The following is an 18557-nucleotide window of genomic DNA, read 5'->3' as shown; positions in this document are numbered from 1 at the left end:
CTGAGAGTTCCAGCTTTTCTGAACCCACCAGAGGACTGCTGTGGAAAAGCAATCAACAAGCCCACCATCTAGCACAGGTATCTCCAAGGAAAGAGGAGAGGAGGGCCCCCCAAACCCCCACAACTTAAGTTAGGGCAGACACTGGATACCACAGGAAGAGAAAATTTCACCCAACCATTAAAGGCTGGAGTAGACAAAATGCGGGACCACAGGACTGTGCCCAAGGGAAAAGCATCATCATCATCTGCAGTATCAGAAAAGGGATGGGGATGGGCATACACGCCTGAGACAGCATCAGTTGGGGAAAAAGGGTGTGAAGCATCATTTAGATGCTTTTTCATTTGTCTCTTACAGACCAAGGGCCTTAATATCTCCAGGAAGGAAGAGATCTTGCTGTTAGAGCAGCCATGCAAACCCAAAGCTCTTGGGGAACAGAACAGGAAAAAAAGCCTCTGCGGGCAGAAATACATATGCTTGGACTTACAGCTGTAGATGAGGCAGGACCACTGACCAGGCCCCACTCCTAAAACACAGGACACAGAGGCTACCCTGATTAAGGCTGCTGCTGGCCAGGTGTGGTGGCACACACATGTGATCCCAAGTATCCAGCAGGCTCACACAGAAGGATCAAGAGTTTGAGTTCACTCTGGGGTACTTAGAGATACCCTGTCTCAGGAAAAGGAGAGGAACGAAAACCAGAAACAACAAAGGACAGGCTGACACTGGATCAGAGCAAATAGAGATTTCCCACCCCCTAAGCAGGCTAGTAACAGCCAGTAGTAACAAGTCATGGCAGCTCACTGTTTTTAGAGCGCTTGGATGAAGACCTGCTCTGAGGAACCGCACAGAGACGCAGTAAGAAGTAGAAGAGACTCATGAAAAACTTGGGCAAATCAATTCTAAACACGATCTAAAACAAGGAGAAGCCGGGCAGTGGTGGTGCATGCCTTTAATTCCAGCACTCGAGGCCAGCCTGGTCTACAGAGCGAGATCCAGGACAGGCACCAAAACTACACCAAGAAATCCTGTCTTGAAAAGCCAACCAACCAACCAACCAACCAACCAACCAACCAACTAACCAACCAACCAACCAACCAAATTGAACAAGGGTAAGTCTGCAGCATGTGGAGGTTAATCAAGGCAGTGGTTAGGCTCTGGAACCTAAGTGACTACGAAATGAACCAATACCCCATATGAAAGGCCTAGCAAAAGTAAATGTGGGGCCAATTTTAGGCATAAAATTATTAACCTTAGTTTTCACTGTCCTATTCACATGCCTGGCTTTAAGTCAACCTGTGAGAAATACAAAGATGCAAAGCAACAAGGGACCCATATTCACACATGAGAACTAAGACTACATTTGAAATAACAAAGTAACCAGACTAAGAAGCCAGAAGGTTTGAATGCTGGGTGCGGTCAGGTGGATAAGTTTGGCAGAGTTGGAAACTATAAGACAGGCTCATCAGAGCACGGTGGCTCATGTCTGTATTTCTAGCACTCTGGGTATCGAATGAGCCCATCAGTATGCCTGGAAAGCTCTCATGGAGTGAAATGGAAATGTATAAACAGGGAAATAGAGGAACATGAGCCTGCATATCCTGTTATCTTGTATATTCTTTGTATTTGTATAGTATTATATACTATAATATACTGCCTGTACTTGATGAGAGTGTCAAATGAGTGTCAACATGCTGCAGAAGCAATAGCTAAATTCTCCTCCCTAAAGAAAATCTTAGAATTTAAAAGTTTTAATCATAAAATTAAAGATCTGCTAATTTTTAAATTCTCAGAAAGGCTTTAATCTTCTTTCCTTTTTACTTATATTTAAGTTTACTTCCATTATTTATGGGTATGTGTAGGCCACGTGCTGAGACTCCAGGACCTGGTTGTGAGCTGCCTGATGTGGGTGCTGGGAACGGAACTCTGGTCCTACGAAAGAGTGGTAAGTGCTCTTAACACCTACTCATCTCTCTTGGCCCTGTTCTTTTCTTTTTGTTGAGATTTTATTATTTTTATTTTATGAGTGTTTACCTGCATGCTGTGCCCATGGGGCCAGAAGAGGGTGTTGGGTCCCCTGGGACTGGAGTTATAGATGGTTGTGAGCAGCCAAGTGGGAGGGAATTGAACCTAGGTCCTCTGTAAGAGCAGATAGTGCTCTTTAACTGCTGACCATCTCCAGCCCTTGCTCTTTCCTTTTTAAAAATAAAGTTGAGGCTGGGCATGTTGGCATACGCCTTTAAACCCAGTACTCAAGAGGCAGAGGCAGGAGGATCTCTGTGAGTTTGAGGCCAGCCTGGTCTACATAGTTAGTTTCAGGACAGCTACACAGAAAAACTCTGTCTTGAAACAACCCCCAAACAAAATAAAACAAACAAAACTCAATGTAATTAATTTAAAAATTACTTTTATTCTGAGATTATCCATTTTTTTAATTGTGTTTATAAAGCAATAGAGACTAAAGTCCTTACCTAGCAGTTTTATATTGAAATCATAAGATTTTGTTTGAGAATCTTAGTATTTGATAAATAAAAATAAAATGTGAGGGGGCTGGAGAGATGGCTCAGAGGTTAAGAGCACTGGCTGTTCTTCCAGAGGTCCTGAGTTCAATTCCCAGCAACTACATGGTGGCTCACAACCATCTGGTGCCCTCTTCTGGCATGAAGGCATACATGCAGATAGAACACTGTATACATAATAAATAAGTAATTCTTAAAAATAAAATGTGATTAAAAAAGAAAAACACAAGTCTTTAAAGAATCTACTCTGAATTTTGTTCCAGAGTCAGACAAATAAAACAGTTCATCTATATTTTACCTTGTTGTGGAATGTCTTTCTGTACACTGTGAATATGTGTTGCTATGATTGGTTAATAAAGAAGTTGCTCTGGCCTATGGTGAGTCAGATTATAGCCAGGCAGGAAATCCAAGGAGAGAGAATGGAAAGAGAAAGGCAGAGTCTGAAGAGATGCCAGCCTGCCGGCCAAGGAGCAACATGCCAGCAGACTGGTAAAGCCACGGAACACGTGGCAAAACATAGATTAATAGAAATGGGTTAATTTAAGATATAAGAGCTAGCTAGCAAGAGGCCTGCCATAGACCATACAGTTTGCAAACAATATTAAGCCTCTGGGTGGGAGGCTGCAGGACCTCAGGGCCGGGCGGGACCAGAGAAAACTTTCGACTACATTACCTTTATGCAAAGACTGTGACAGAAAATGAGTATGAGCTAGGTCATTGTCCTCACAAAAGATCACTCTGTGTTCTTTATAATGTTTCTGGTAGCAATGACCAATCTCCAAATATGAAACAAAGCAAGCATACGGAGGATACACAGGATGGGAGGACTCTGTCCTGGGAAGTGAATTTGGAGACAGGCATAGGACATTGCAATGTTGAAAGATTTCCTGTTTTAAATCTTTTTTTTTTTTTTTTGTTTTTCGAGACAGGGTTTCTCTGTGTAGCTTTGCGCCTTTCCTGGAACTCGCTTTGGAGACCAGGCTGGCCTCGAACTCACAGAGATTCGCCTGGCTCTGCCTCCCGAGTGCTGGGATTAAAGGCGTGCGCCACCACCGCCCGGCTCCTGTTTTAAATCTTATCGTGTGTGTGTGTGTGTGTGTGTGTGTGTGTGTACATGTGCACATGCTAAGGCTCTTGTGTGGAGGCCAGACAACTCTCAGGAGCTAGTCTTCTCCTGCTACCTTGTGGGATTCTGAAATGAAACTCAGGTTGTCAGGTCTGAGTTTAAGCACTTTTTTTGTTTTGTTTTTTTGTTTTTTTGGGGACAGGGTTTCTCTATGTAGTTTTGGCGCCTTTCCTGGAACTCACTCTGTAGCCCAGGCTGGCCTCAAACTCACAGAGATCGGCCTTTAATCTCATCTTAATCCGATCTTTAATTCCAGTGCTGGAATCAAAGGCATATGCCACCACCGCCTGGCAGTTTAAGCACTTTTACCCACTAATCTATCTTGCTAGCCCAAAGGATTACCCTCTTAGGTATTCAAATAAAACTGTACCTGACACATGTGTACGAGTGCATGTGTGTATGTATGTACAGGTGTATGTGCATGCTCCAGATGTGTGAGGAGCTCAGAGGGCAGCTTGCAGCAGTCAGCTGTCTCCTTCCACTGTGGCTTCTGGGAACTGAGCTCACGTTCTCAGTCTTGGGGACAAGCACCTTCACCCACTGCACCACCACTGGCCCTCCTGGTGCTTTCTCCAAAAGCCTGAGATAACCGAGGTGCTGAAGGACACCTGTGCCACCAAATGGATCACAATTCGGCCTCCTTCTGAGCATCCAGGGCCGGTGGACTACTCACCTATGCTTTGCTCAAGGGGGATTGCCATAATTCTCTTTGGTCTATTTAGTAAAATGGGTTAGTTACTGCAAAAAGTTGTGTTTGTTCTAGAAAGCAGCCTAAGGAGAAAAAGATCCGAATCTTTTATGTCCAAGGAAACGTGGCGTTTATAGTTACACACTTCAAACAATAATATTTGAAATTTTATTCCTGATTAAATGGTTAGAAAACGTGCATATATAGTGCTTAGTGCAAAAACAATCTTGTTAAGGGCTCTGAAGAATGAACATCTCAAGGAGGGTGTGTCAGTCAAGTGTTTGGACTCCTCAGATTAACAGCAAGGGCTCTGCTATTTCTACTACACTGTGCTGCGCTCACAAAGCCTGAGGAGGGCAGACAGACTTCAGAGGACTGGCAGATTACCTAGCTAATAAATACTCTGGAGGAAATTTTAAATTAAGTAAATACAGTAGGTGATGATGGTGGTGGTAGCTAACGCTTTTTCAAAACTTACTATTTGGGCTAGGGAGCTGGCTCAGATATTCTCTCTGGCTAGGCGCGCGCGCACACACACACACACACACAAATTTGGTTTTGGTTTTTCCGAGACAGGGTTTCTTTGTGTAGCTTTGAAGCCTATCCTGGAACTCACTGAGATCCACCTGCCTCTGCCTCCTAAGTGCTGGGATTAAAGGCGTGCGCCACCACGCCCCGCTGTGTTTTTTAGATTTTAAAGAACTCAACTACGTGCTGTGCAGTCTTCTTCTAAATGCTATGAATGTAACCATTCAATTGAATCTTTACAATAATCCACAAAACTGGTGCTACAAGTATTCCCATCATTCAGGAAACATCACAGAAAAACCGAATAACTTGTCTAGTGAAGGACGAAGGCAGACTTTCTGGCTTCGGGGCCTACACTTTAACCCGTCTACTAAGCATCACATGGCGGGAATATGCAAGGGTGGAGTCTGGTCGCTTCTAACAGCAAGTCCAGTACCTTGGATAGAGGTCCAGGTAGAACTGCCCCAGCACTTCTCCAGTAGCTTTATCCTTCACACTGTAGAGTGAAACGCTCTTATTCCAAACGTGAGCGTCCGCCACTTGCTCAAATGACAGTCCCAACAACTCCTGGTAGATGCTCAGCAAGCCTTCCGTGACCACCTCGATGGGAAAGTATTCCTTGAGGAACTCCTGGTCCACTGAGTACTTGAGTTCCTCGGTCTGTGTCATGTAGTAATGGAGATCCCATGCATTGATTTTTCCGTCGTACTCAAATCCTCGCTCTTCACATTCCTTCTTCTTCAAGTTCAAAATAAACTCCCGTTCTGCCTCACCCAGGGGTTTTAATTTCTGGCTTAAATCATCTGTGAGGGAAACAGCAGAGTTAGTGATATGTCCGTGGGACAAGCCCATTCACACGTACTGCTAGTTTTGTGCATCATCAGTTGGAGGAAACCATGATGAGGAAAGAGACTGATGGGGCAGAGTGCCCTCCAGAGTGATCTCATTGGTAACTCTTTCCCCCATCCTTCACACCACCAAAATCCAGCCGCAGTTACCTTCCAATGTCAACAATGGCGAAGCTTACCTCAAGAACTCTGACCCAGGGATATTACAGTTCAGAACAAAGCAAAGGAAAAACTAAGCTTGAGTGCTAATTCCTCAGCAAGGCTACGCTCCTAAAACAACACCTTCTGTGACCTGCAGGCATCATTGTCTAAAACTGCTCTGCACATTTGACCACGGGTCTGGCCTGCCTTCCCCAGGCCCACTCTGGGATTTATGGAGGAGGAGGAAGAGGATTTGGATAGCAGTTCTAGATTTCAGCTGAAGAAATTGCTGGTCACTACAATTGAATACTGGAGTCAAATTCTGATTATTTGCTTTAAAAAACGGACTGAACAAGCTCTTTTGTATTTCTTTTCACAACTTGTTAACTACGTGAAGATAAAGATATGCTTGGGTCTGTGTTGGACATGAGTTAGAGGAGGCCCAAAGATTTGTGAGATGGTGGCAGCCGCCCAAAGAATGCCGTGAAGAGAGAGAGCTGGGCCACCCTCCTGGGGACACGCCTCAGACCTCACAGCAGTTACCATCTCCGTTCTTTCCACAAGTGGAGGCTCTGGGGAAAGGCCTCTGTCCTACCATTTCTGTGCTTCTGCCATTCATGAGGCCTTCTGCTCCTACCCAAGGTAGTTACTTCCAGCGTCTCACGAATGCACAAGTGAATTGTAGGCTGTCTCTGGTGGGGTACCTGTGATCGGTTGTACACGATTCCAGCACATACACAAGTGAACCATGACACCACCACTGAGAAACAGCGGTGGAGTAAATCTGGGGCTAAAAGCCGATTTCTTAACCTATTTTATCATTTTATTTTGATTCTTAGTTTATTAAGACAGGGTCTATAAACAGTTTTATTAAATAAGAAACACAGAGCCAAATACGGAGTTAGAAGCTCAAGAGGTCAGAGCACTAGCGAAGAGCCAAGACCACCTTATCTTACCACTCGCTGCCATCGTTCCCCTAGGAGAGAGACCTTCTTCCTGTGTCCTGTCTTTTTACTGCTTTCCTGTTCTGCCTTCTCATTGGCTCTAAACCCAGCCACATCACTTCCTCATTACTGCCTATCTATACAGACCTCCTGGTCTCTATGGTTGGTACTGGGATTAAAGGCATGTGTCACCACGCTTGGCTGTGTCCTTGACCACACAGAGACTCTGCCTGCCATGTGATCGGATTAAGAGTGTGGGCTACCACCACCTGATTTCTATTCCTGGCTCACTAATGACCTCTGATCTCCAGGCAAACTTTATTTATTAACATACAAATAAAATCATATTTCAGCATAATTAAAATATCACCACAAGGGTCTCACACCGTAGCTCTCTGACTTGGTACTTGTTACATAACCCAGTTGGCCTCGAATTCATGGCATCCTCCTGGCTTAGTCTCCTGACTACTTGGATTACAGGTGTGTACTACCATGACCAGTTTTAATTCATTATTAATCAGTTCCAACTTAATGTTAATAAACAACTATCAAAGGTAAATTCTTTTGACATTTTGTCAAAGGAGAATAAAGTAATTTTAACAGCATTTTAAAGCTGGTGTTAGGTGTGGTAGCATGTGCTTTTAACCCCAGTACTTAGGAGGCAGGGCATATATTTGTGTACACTATGCATGCATCTGTGCTTACATGTGTGTGGGCACATGTGTGGAATCCCAGAGCTGACTCTACACTTTATTGAAGCAGGGTCTCTCAAGTGAACCCTTGCTTGTTAACTGGCTGGCCTGGCCAGCCTGCTCGCCCTACGGATGCCCTGCCTCTGCCTACTGAGTATGGGGTCACAGGTGGCCACCATGCTTGCCTGGCTTTTATAGGGATGTAGGTTCCAGTCCTCATTTTCATGTAGTAGGCACTGTGTTCACTGATCCATCTCCCTGGACCAGAAACCTTAGCTCTTACTGTTTTCTCTTTGAGACTGGGTCTCACTGTGTAGCTGAGGCTGGCCTAGAACTCATGATGCAGACCAAGCTGGCCTTGAACTCACAGAGATCTGTTTGCATGCTAGGATTAAAGGCTGTGCCACCAGGCCCAGGTGACCTTACTTAAAAAAAAAAAAAAGAAAAAAGAAAAAGATGTATGAAGAAGATGAAATGAATGTGACTACAGTAATTAGGTAATTAGATGTACTCTATAGTACCTTTATATATTAAAAAGTGGACTTTGGAGGGTGAAGTGCCAGTTTTTTTTTTTTTTATTTTTTTTATTTAGGTATGCTCTGTTTTCATTTTATACCATACCCTCAGCTTCTTTCATACATCTATCAGTAGTCACTGCACAGTTTCAAAGACCTAGTGGCAGTGAGGGGCAATGAACTAACAGTCCTGTGAGCCCATTCCCACTATGTGTAAAGATAGAGTCACCGTCCCAGTAGATAAGAGATAGCAGCCCCAAGAGCTGTGAGTTCATCAAGGGAAGAGCTGAGAACACCCTTCTCCTGACACTAGGATTCCAAAGGCAGCCGAGGTGCCTGGCTGAGGCCGATGTTAAGGTGATATAATGCAGTAAGATGTCACAGGGCAAAGGAAACAAAAACCATACAACTGACCCTTGATAAATAAAGGACTGACCTAGAAAGGCTGCCACGTGGCTTGTGCTCTTTGCAGTGTTTAGTTCAAGGACAAAGTCAGCATGGGTGTTATAGCCGAGAAGTCTGGCCACTTGTGCGCGCAGCGGGAGGAGCTGTTGCAGAATCTCAGTGTTTTCCTAGTAACAGGAACAACAGAAACAGAAGAAAAGAATCAACAGGACACAAAGCACTAAACAGTCACTGCATGAGTGAGGAGGCTGTGACACGGTCGGACAGTTTTAGACCATCGGAACTACTGTTTCCATTTCAGCACTGAGAGACTCTGAAAATGTGGTATGTTATTCCTGAAATAATTTATAACATTTATACTTCAGAGACAGCTGTAAGCTCTTCATAAACTCTAAGGTACTATAAACTATTTATTACCAAGGACATGCAAAATATTGTGGGCTATTTGGTTCCTAACCTAACCCCTGTATTTCAAACTGGCACCAGTAGGACTCTATCTAGCAATCCCTTAAGACACGGCCATGGAAGAAAACAGTCAAGAAAGAACCCCCTATAAGCTAATGTAGAGGGGCTTGGAATTCAACTGGTAAAGGACTTCTTGCCAAATCATTTTTGAAAATTTCTATATATCTCCCATGTTCCTGTTCCTCCTCATCTTGTTTTTCAAGACAAGGTTTCGCCAGGCAGGTATCCTTGGCTGGCCTGAGCTTGCTCTATGTACCAGGCTGGCCTCAAACTCAGAGAGTCATCTGCTTCTTGGGCTTAGGAGTGTGCACTACTACACCTGGCTTGTCCTGGCCTTTTTTTCAAGAGTGTCTTCGCTCTGATGTGATTATTCTGTTCCCATTCCAGCACTGGGTGTGGGTTGGGGGTGAGAGGGCTAATGACATGTCTTTCCTTTTGTAGGCTGCTACATCATGAGAAACTCAAATGGGGACAACTGGATGGCAGAGCTCAATGTCTGAGCCCAAGACAATAAATGGATGACTGGGGCTTGACACACGGTCTATGAAAGAAAAGACATTCATGGTTACTTGGGTAGCCAGGACTCTGGTGAGCTGGGTAGTTGATTCAGAATCAATTTTAATTCCGTCCTTTCAAAATAAAACTCCAAGCCTAGCACACAGTTGTCAACTAAAGACTACAGCTTCCCTTGTAGCCAGATATGACTACATAGAGAGTTTGAGTTAATGGGATATGACTGGAGTTGATGGGTGCTAGCTGTACACTGTTTTTTTTTTTCTTTTAAGTTTTAAAAAAAGTTTCTTGAGACAGTGTTTTAAAGATGTGTGATCTATACTGTCTCCATTCTTCCCAACAGGCTGACGAATAGTTATTTCCAGAATCTACCTTGGTAGTTACTTGTTAAGGAGGGAGAGATGTTTTACCAGCTTTGGACTTCAAATGTAGAAAATTAATACAACTTCTTGTTTGTTTCTGTCTCTTCTATTTTCACTACAACAGTCTAGTTTGTGGCATACCAAGCAAGCTGTCAATGAAGAAATGAAAAGACTGGAAGTTTTGTAGGTGTGTGGAATTAGTCAATGCGATGCACATGCAAACAGAAACATCAGTTAATGAGCTGACTTTGAGATTGGCAAAAGGAAGTATCTATCCTTTCCTTAAGATCTTCAGTTAGGATCAAAATAAAGACATTCATGGTACCTGTCTGCACCTGGTATGAAAAGCCATCTCCATCTTCCTTCTTGTTTCAGGGACACAACATTTCTTCATGACAGGAAAATAGTGGGGATACTTCAAGGTCACCTTGTACTTGTCACCATCTGTTTTTTCTAAACTCTCAATGAAGTCATCAGGAAGAGCACCTGCAAAAAGTCATGTTCTCATGCATCGATCTCCCGCATATACTGGCTTACTGAGCATGGGCACAGTGCTTTCAGGCAGCTCGAGGGACCTGGTGTGGTGCCTGAAATCCAAGTGAGAGGACAACTGTACAGTCTTACTTGTCCTGTATTGGAATGGGAGAAGCAGTGATGGGCCAGGTGGCTGAGAAACGACAGTTTCAAACAGGAAACTGTTTCAGGGCACCTGTGCAGATGGTATTTGAACAGGCAAAATTAAGCAAAAAAAAAAAAATAAAAGACCCCAGAGTAAGAGACTAGTTTACAGTGTGGGAGACACGGAGAGGCAGAAAAACTGTCAAGGCTTGAAGGCTGATAATAAACACCAGTGTAAGTTACCAAGAAAGATGAACCACATGGGGGCTGGGAATCAAACCTGGGTCCTTGGCAAGAGTAGCCAGTGCTCTTAACTGTTGACCATGACTCCAGCCCTGATACTAGACAATTTTTAAAAGAATTCTTTGGATTTTAATTTAGGTTGGAATCTGCAAGGTGATATAATCTAATGTAGCAAACATCAGAATTTTACCCAGTTCAGCCTTGGAAAATACAAGGAAAGTATCATCCTCATTGAGGTTTTTGTTGAAGTCAATGCATAGCTCACTCATTCTTTTCTTCATTGATTTGATTTCCTAAAAGGAAGGAGGACAGACAGGGCATTAACAATGAAAGAAAACCTTTCATTTTCATCGCTAAGGCCAACATGTTTCAATTACACATGAAGTCAGGATTCTGTCTTCTCTCAGAAGTCCTTTCTTAGAAATGCACCCTGCAAAGCAGCTGCTGTCAGTCAGTCTGTCTACTACTGCTGAAATACTTTGCTCAACACTGTCTTAGAACACACCCATCACTTCCCCAATCTTCCCCCTTCCCATTCTACAGCAGCCACATAGTTCAAATAAGGACCTGATAGTGAACATTCCAGGATTGTGCCATCTGTACCAACTAGGTCACTGTACCATCTTCCTGCAGTAATGACTGATTCCATGCCTGGCACCCCTCTAACAATTCTGTAAAAGCAATGGGTAGGAGATCCAAGGCAATGATAGAGAACCGCAAGAAAAAATTTAAGATAATCTCATTCTTCTGACAAAGCTGGGTAACACAATCTACTTGACACAAAGTAGTTCTCAAAGTGGGACTTTGGTAAAGGATCTCTATGTATGTCTGGAATGCTGGGGTTTAAGTTTGGCCATCTACCTCTAAAACCTTCCAACTTCCTTAAGTTGCTTAAATGCAGTTCTGTTTGCTGCAACCAACCATAGCTTAATTACTATAATTTTCATGCACCCAAGAGAACAGGAGGTTGACTAGGAAGTCAAAGGGTGACACCAGCCACCCAATTAGGATGACCAGGAAACAGAGTGATCAAAGGACACTCAGGTGGCAGAAAGATGCTGACATCTCCATGGCACCTTCAACACTATCTTCCAGGATGACATTAGTCACCAAATAAAACTTGGTTTGGATGTCTGTCAAACTTATTTCTGCAGTCCTCAAGAATGACCTGGAAATAAATCAAGGATTTTATTTCCTGTCCAAATGAATGAGGTCAATTAAGCAGCTGAGTTTATCACAGAACCTGGAAGTCTTGATTTGACTCACCCAAGAAAATGTTTGAGCAGCGATTTTCAGGGGCTAATCTCTCTTCATGTAAGTGGTGTGTATTAATCACAGGGTGTCCTATCCTAAAATGCTGGTTTTAAAACTCTTTACCAGTATGGGTTTTATTAAGAGTGCCCTATCTCTGTGTGATCAAGATCAACCAGCTACTGAAATCTGGAATTTACTTTTTTTTTCTTTCTTTTGCTTGTCTTCTATTTTTTTTTTTTTACTGTCCATAATTCTCCATTTTTTTCCTCTATGTTTTCCTAGTACTTTGAGTTTATCCTGTTGGTTTTCCTTTTTAACAAAAACCTCATGCTTTCATTTTTAAAAATTAGTTAAATTAGTTCATTTATTTTACATCCTGACCATAGTTTCCTCTCTCCTGTCCTCCCATTCCCTCTCCCACCTCCCCATACCCCCCACAATCTATTTGTGGGACTCTTAGCAGTGGGAACAGGGCCTTCCCTGATGCTTTGGCAGGCTTTTGGGAACCCATTCCTCATACTGAGTTGCCTTGCCCAACCTTAATATGAGGGGAGGGGCTTAGTCCTACCTCAACTTGATATGCCATGCTTTAGTGATACTCATGGGAGGCCTGCCCCTTTCTGAACAGAAACAGAAGTGGAATTTACTTTTTAAGAATATAAAACATAGCAAAGGAAATTAGCCTGATATACATAAAATTAAAAAAAAAAAAAACACGGAGAGGATTAAAGAGCAGTGAGGTTGCCAGGCATGGTGGCACACATCTGTAACCCCAGCACTCTGAAGACAGAGACAGAGGCAGGGGGATCTGAGTCTGAGGCCAGCCTGGTCGGCACAGCGAGTTCCAGGTCAAATAGGGTTACATAGTGAGATCCTACTTTTAAAGAAGGGGCCCAGGGGTGGGGTGGGGGGGAGAACAATTGAGTTAGAAGTTACTAATGAGGTTAGCAGGAGTTTTAAGAGTTGAAGCAGGGGCTGGGGGATGGTTAAGAGTGCTTGCTGCTCTTCCAGAGGACCCTTGTTCAGTTCCCAGCACCCACACTGGGCAGCTCACAACCACTCCTGTAACTGAAACTCTAGGGCACTGAGGTTCTTTTCTGGCCCCCGTGGGTATCAGCACACACACATACACACACCCACAGACACACACATATAATTAAAAAATAAGATAAATCTTTATAAAAAAAAAAAAGTAAAAGAACCTAATATCAAATATACTGTAAATGGATTTTTATCATGAGCTATTCTATTAAAATTCATCTATTTGCCTATTTGTTGGTTCTGTTGCATTTTTTCTCTTTCTCCTAAATAAGAAAAGGACAGGAGTAGAAGGAGATAAGAGAGAGTACGTGTGTGCGAGAGTAATTAAGATGCATCTTACACATATGTAAATTGTCAAAGAACAACAATGATCAATAATAAATAAAAAGAAACATAAACTCACATTTCTTACTTGCTCTGAAAGATGGAGTCCATTCCTCTTTCCCATTTTAATTGACTTTTCCAAGTATCGCCTGGCTTCAGGCTTTATCTTCTCCAAATCACAGTTTTCCTGAAATTAACAAGCATGTCAGTCATTTCTGCTCTGACAGCACACAGCCAAAGAATCAACTCCCAGGCCAAAGCCAGTGCACTGCATTCATCCTCTCTGTTGGGCCAGGAAACACAGGTGATTATGGGGCAGGCCCTCTTGAAGATCTAATTTCTTTTATGCTTTGGTGAGCTTCTGCTAATTTAAAACAGAAATACTGACTAAATCAAAAGCTAACTAGAACAGCCTTGCCCTGCCTCAGAACTGAGAGTGTGAGGCCCGGGAAAGCGTGTGATATAGATGCATTTGCATAGTCTCATTGTGAGCAGTCTTTACAAGCAAAGCTCCTTTTTGCAACAGATTTCTTATTGCAAATCATCTGGATTTAATCTTCCATCATTTGTTAACCTGGTTCCACTTGAGATGCAGGAAGAGAAATAATGGGGTGAATTCTGCACAAATGCTAAGGACTCTCTTGCCAAGACACCAAACAAGGACAGCCGGATAAAACCCCAGCAAAAGGCTCCAATACTTCAAAAACGCCTTCCTGTCACTTGGCAAGGGAGATCAAGGGACGCTAGCAGACTGCATCTGAACAAGTATCTGGGGAAAATGAGTCAGCACCCCACAAAAACAGAAGGGAAGCTGCCCGCCTCCAAGTCTGAATCTGTATGCAGAAGCAAAGCTTTCACTCCAAAGAACAGAAGGCCCTGGAGGAGGCTGGGAAATGCCCCCAGTCAAGACAACAAAAATCCAAAAATCCAAAGCGAGTCACAGGATACTCGAGGTGTATCTAAGGTGGCTGGTCAGCTCATGGTCCCTGGGAGGAAATGTGACTCCAGACAGACTCAGCAGGTACAAAGGACTCACTTTGGCTGAGGGACAATGAGAGCCGTCTGTCACCGGAGCTTACAGACCTCCTGTCAGCTGGACATTTTCTCCATGAAAGACCAGGGCCATCCATCTCTGAGTGTGCCAACTTTCCCAACTGATTAGATTGTTAAATGAATGGTGTGGAGCTTTAGAAATGGCATCTGAGATGGCTGGTGACAGGTAGGTAAACAGAGTTGCATTTTCACTCAGCACCACTCAGAACAGAAACAGTGCTTCACATTGCCTATCAATGAAAAATCGGTGTCACAGTACCAAGCACTACCAACATTACTCAGTGTTTCCTGAGCTTATTCTCAGCAGAGGGTAAGGGCAGTTAGACTCCTTTTTCCATTATAATCTCCCTTTGTGTCTCTGTGGAATTTTGAGTTGGGCATAACTGGAGGTGGAACTCTCCTGAGCTGGTTTTGGCACCTACTGGGATGCTAGCAGCAGGTACCTGCAATGGGAAGAAACCCAGAATGTCTAGGGAGACAACTTGCTTATGGACTGGCTCCCGCAGGGACGGTGAGCAGTTCAAATCACAAGGTTCATGCGGATGTCATTAACTGGGGATCATCTAGGCTGGTTTCAGCAGCGCCGGGAAGTCTGTGCTGAAGTGTGAGCATGGCAACAGGAGTCTCTAGACAGTATGGCATTGCAAGTTGTAATGGGGGGTGGGGTGGAGGGCAGTGGGAGGAGTGGGGGGGGTGGGGTGAGGGTGGAGGAGTATCGAGACCATAGTATGTGCAGTATTGTGGGCAGGGCCTGGCAAGAGCTGGGTATGTTGTTAAGGACCTAGGAGGTTGAGATGTACAGCAGAGAGCCCGCCCCTGAGGAGCTGAGACATTAGGTTCTGAGCTTGGAACAACAGCTAATAATACGGTCTCATCAGCTGGTGTTGAGTGGCATTCATGGCTACCCCATGGCTGTACTGGATTACTGTGGGTTCTCAAGCTAGGTCTACACTTCCACATCTGCAGAGAGACGCTCAAGAGCATACGTGTAGCACTCAGTCTACATTAAAGTGAAAACCACATATTTTCAAAATGAGTAATACAAGTGCAAACAGGTAGAAGGATATTCTGAGGAAAACCAGCCTTGAACTGGGTCTAATTAAACCATCACCAATTAGCATACTGAAATACTTAACTTACCACAAAAACGACTGAACGAATAACCAGAGCCCCCTTGCCACCCAGACTGAGGTCTCAAAGTTTCCACAGGCTTGTGGAAGACTGAGGCCCATCTAGAGTGTACTGCTTAAGCCCACTGACGGGCGGCCAGTCACGCCTGGTGTTACTGCCTCTATAATCCCCACAACAGTCTGAATTCTCACAGGAGCCGCTCAATGGAAAGCTGCAAGGCTCTAGAGCAGTGCTTCTCAACCGCCCTGCTGCTGCACCCCTGTAACGCAGTTCCTCATGTTGTGCTGACCCACAACCACAAAATTACTTTGTTGCTACTTCATACCTGTCATTTTGCTACAGTTACAAATTGTAATGCAAATATCTGATATACGACCCCCTGAAAGGGTTGGGGGTCTCGACTCCTAGGTTGAGAACCACTATTTTAGACTGTTCTGTAGACCTGCATTCCTCTAGCTAGCTACAGCTGCCTCACAGGTCTCCTCAGGAAAAGCTTCTCTTCTTCAAGGCAGCTAACACTTAATTTGCATGATGTGCTAGTAGACACCCTTATTTTTACCTGTGGGGATAAGGTTTATTTTCCCCCTGAACCTCCCCCTCTAACAAAGAACTTTTATATATGTTCATGTTTTACATCCCATGAATGCTTATAAAACCACTCTGTAAAGAAAACTGAGGTCAAATTTAAGATTTTCCCAAGACAACACAGATGTCTAAAATGAACAATAGCAGAGTAAAATTCTTAAAATGATTAGTTTACTGTTTTTTCCTTATTACTCCATCATCACCCTTAATTCACTATAATTATTTAAAGTCTCACAATAAAAATAAGGTTTTGGTTAAGACAGAGCCTTGCTATGTAGCCCCGGCTATTCTAGAAGTCGCTATGTAGCCCAGGCTGGCCTCAAAGTCACAGAGATCTGCCTGCCTCTGCCTCCCGAGTGCTGGGTTAAATGCAAGAGCCATCACACCCAGCAATTTAATTGTTCTTTATTTTATTCTCTCCAAACCTTTGCTCCTTTAGCTCATAATTTTTTTTTTTCCTTCACAAGAGCTTCATATATCTGGTTGGTTTCTTTCTTTCTTTCTTTTTTTAATAGTCTCACAATATATTACTGGCTGGCTGGGAACTCACTATGTAGACTAGGCTACCCTTGAAGTCATAGAGATCGGACTTCCTTTGTTTTCGGAGTACTGGGATTAAAGTCATGTGCCATCATGCTTGGCCTGATTTTTCTGTTTGTTTATTTTTTGTTTTTTTCAAGACAGGGTTTCTCTGTGTAGCCCTGGCTCTCCTGGAATTCACTCCATAGACCAGGCTGGCCTCGAACTCAGAAATCTGCCTGCTTCTGCTTCTCAAGTGCTGGGATTAAAGGTGTCCACAACCATACCTGGCCCTAAGAATTTTTTGTTCTTGGTGATTTTTTTTTTAAGTTAAAAGAAGAAATTATGGCCAGGCAGTGGTGGCGCACGCCTTTAATCCCAGCACTCGGGAGGCAGAGCCAGGCGGATCTCTGTGAGTTCGAGGCCAGCCTGGGCTACCAAGTGAGTTCCAGGAAAGGCACAAAGCTACACAGAGAAACCCTGTCTCGGAAGAAAAAAAAAAAGAAATTATGATGCTGAAAGAACTCTGAAGATTGTTCCTCTGAATGCTATCTAAAAAATGGATTCATGAACTGAATTTGCTAATATTGAAAGACATCAGAATGTGTTATGGGGCCCTACTGCACATACTAACATAGAACAGAACTTATTTAATTCCTCCAATTGCAGTTTTAAGCCCGCCCCCCCCCCCCCCCCCCCATGACATTTACTGTATTAGTGAGCGGTCCAGGGAAGACGAGCTCGGGGAGAGGTCTGGATTCCTGGGCTGGAGAGACGCACAACAACCTGCCTCATGACCCATGTGCCACCACAGCTCCACCACATGTTCCAACAAAGGATGTGCCAGGTATTCACCACACGACACATGCATTTGAGGACACCGAGCACACACTACATGGGACACATTTCTTTGGGAGAAACTGTAAGCAGGATATACTGTATGTTCCATTCGGCATACACTTGCTGAGTCCCTATTTATCTCAGACTCTAGGGAAATAAAGAAATAGTTTCATATGTAAAACAAAACGATTTACTAACAGGTAATGTTAGTATTATGTACTAGGAGGGAAAAAGAGGTTACGTACTTACAGAGGCACAAAAAAATTAAAGCAAGGGCACCAAGCCATGGCAGATGCTGACGGTGCCTTACATCTGGGTCCCCGAGCTTCTGAAGGCCTGACGAGACTGTCAGCGGTAAGCACTGGCTATGAAAGACTAGACAGAGTGTAAAAATTAGGCTTAGGACCGGGGTCTGGAGAAGGGGCTGCAGGTGCCACCATGGGCTGCAAGAGTGGCTGTGGGAGCCCAGCAGGTCTGCATAGAGAGGATCATTAGCACCACGGGCCAGAGTGCAGGTGTCTGGGATGGTCTGCGCTTGGCTGTGCTGGGGGAGAAGGTCTTTTGCTCCACCCCTTGGTGTCTCTATAAATACCCTGGGGCAGAGACAGTCAGGGCCCGTTGGAATAGGTTCCAGGCCCTTTCGAGGTTATCCTGTATTTTCTATCTGTTTATCTCCACAATCTAAATTCTTCTATCTAATATTTCCTGCTGCTTGAACTCAAGAAAACTCTGGGGGACTGTGGGGTTGGTGGGTAAACGCCCCGCAAGGGGCAAAAAAAAACAAAAAACAAAAAAACAAAAACAAAGAACAACCCTGAAATAGCCCAAGAAGCAGGCCAAAGAGACAGGTGAGGAAGACAAGGTTTTCAAGCAGAAACAAAAAGGAATAGAAGATACTCAAGGAGCTAAAAGCCAAGGTTGTGGGGAAGAACGGGCTACAGTAGATTTAAGAAATCCGGCAAACATGGAGTCCTAGCGCCAAGAGGGGAAGTGGACACAGGCCGCTCCCTAACCCAGAACCTACCTCCAACTGAGAGCCACCTGCAGAGGAAAATGGAGTCTCACTGGGTCTAAGGGCAGGCCCCATGCCCAGCAGGAGACGGCCAACACAAAACGAACTCAGTAGCAGTTTTGGAGGTTCTTTGTCTCATAATGCTTTGTCAGGGCCTGCCAGTCCTTCCTTTTTAAGCTTACATGTCCATTGCA

At 44.0% G+C, this 18557-nt stretch overlaps 1 protein-coding gene across 1 annotated transcript in view; it reads right to left on the bottom strand.

The window, feature by feature from the left end:
- Positions 1-18557, bottom strand: part of Nln (neurolysin) — a 98592-nt gene that overhangs the window by 28544 nt on the left and 51491 nt on the right. The window contains exons 4-8 of the mRNA XM_059276460.1: positions 13303-13410; positions 10795-10897; positions 10069-10229; positions 8435-8570; positions 5295-5661 (exon numbers count right to left, since the gene is read on the bottom strand). Coding sequence (XP_059132443.1) covers positions 5295-5661; positions 8435-8570; positions 10069-10229; positions 10795-10897; positions 13303-13410 — 875 coding nt within the window. The remainder of the gene's footprint in view (positions 1-5294; positions 5662-8434; positions 8571-10068; positions 10230-10794; positions 10898-13302; positions 13411-18557) is intronic.

This window comes from Peromyscus eremicus, chromosome 11 (genome assembly GCF_949786415.1).
Source record: "Peromyscus eremicus chromosome 11, PerEre_H2_v1, whole genome shotgun sequence".
Taxonomy (NCBI): domain Eukaryota; kingdom Metazoa; phylum Chordata; class Mammalia; order Rodentia; family Cricetidae; genus Peromyscus; species Peromyscus eremicus.
Note: the sequence above shows the minus strand (reverse complement) of the source record. Positions and strands in the feature narration are given on the sequence as shown.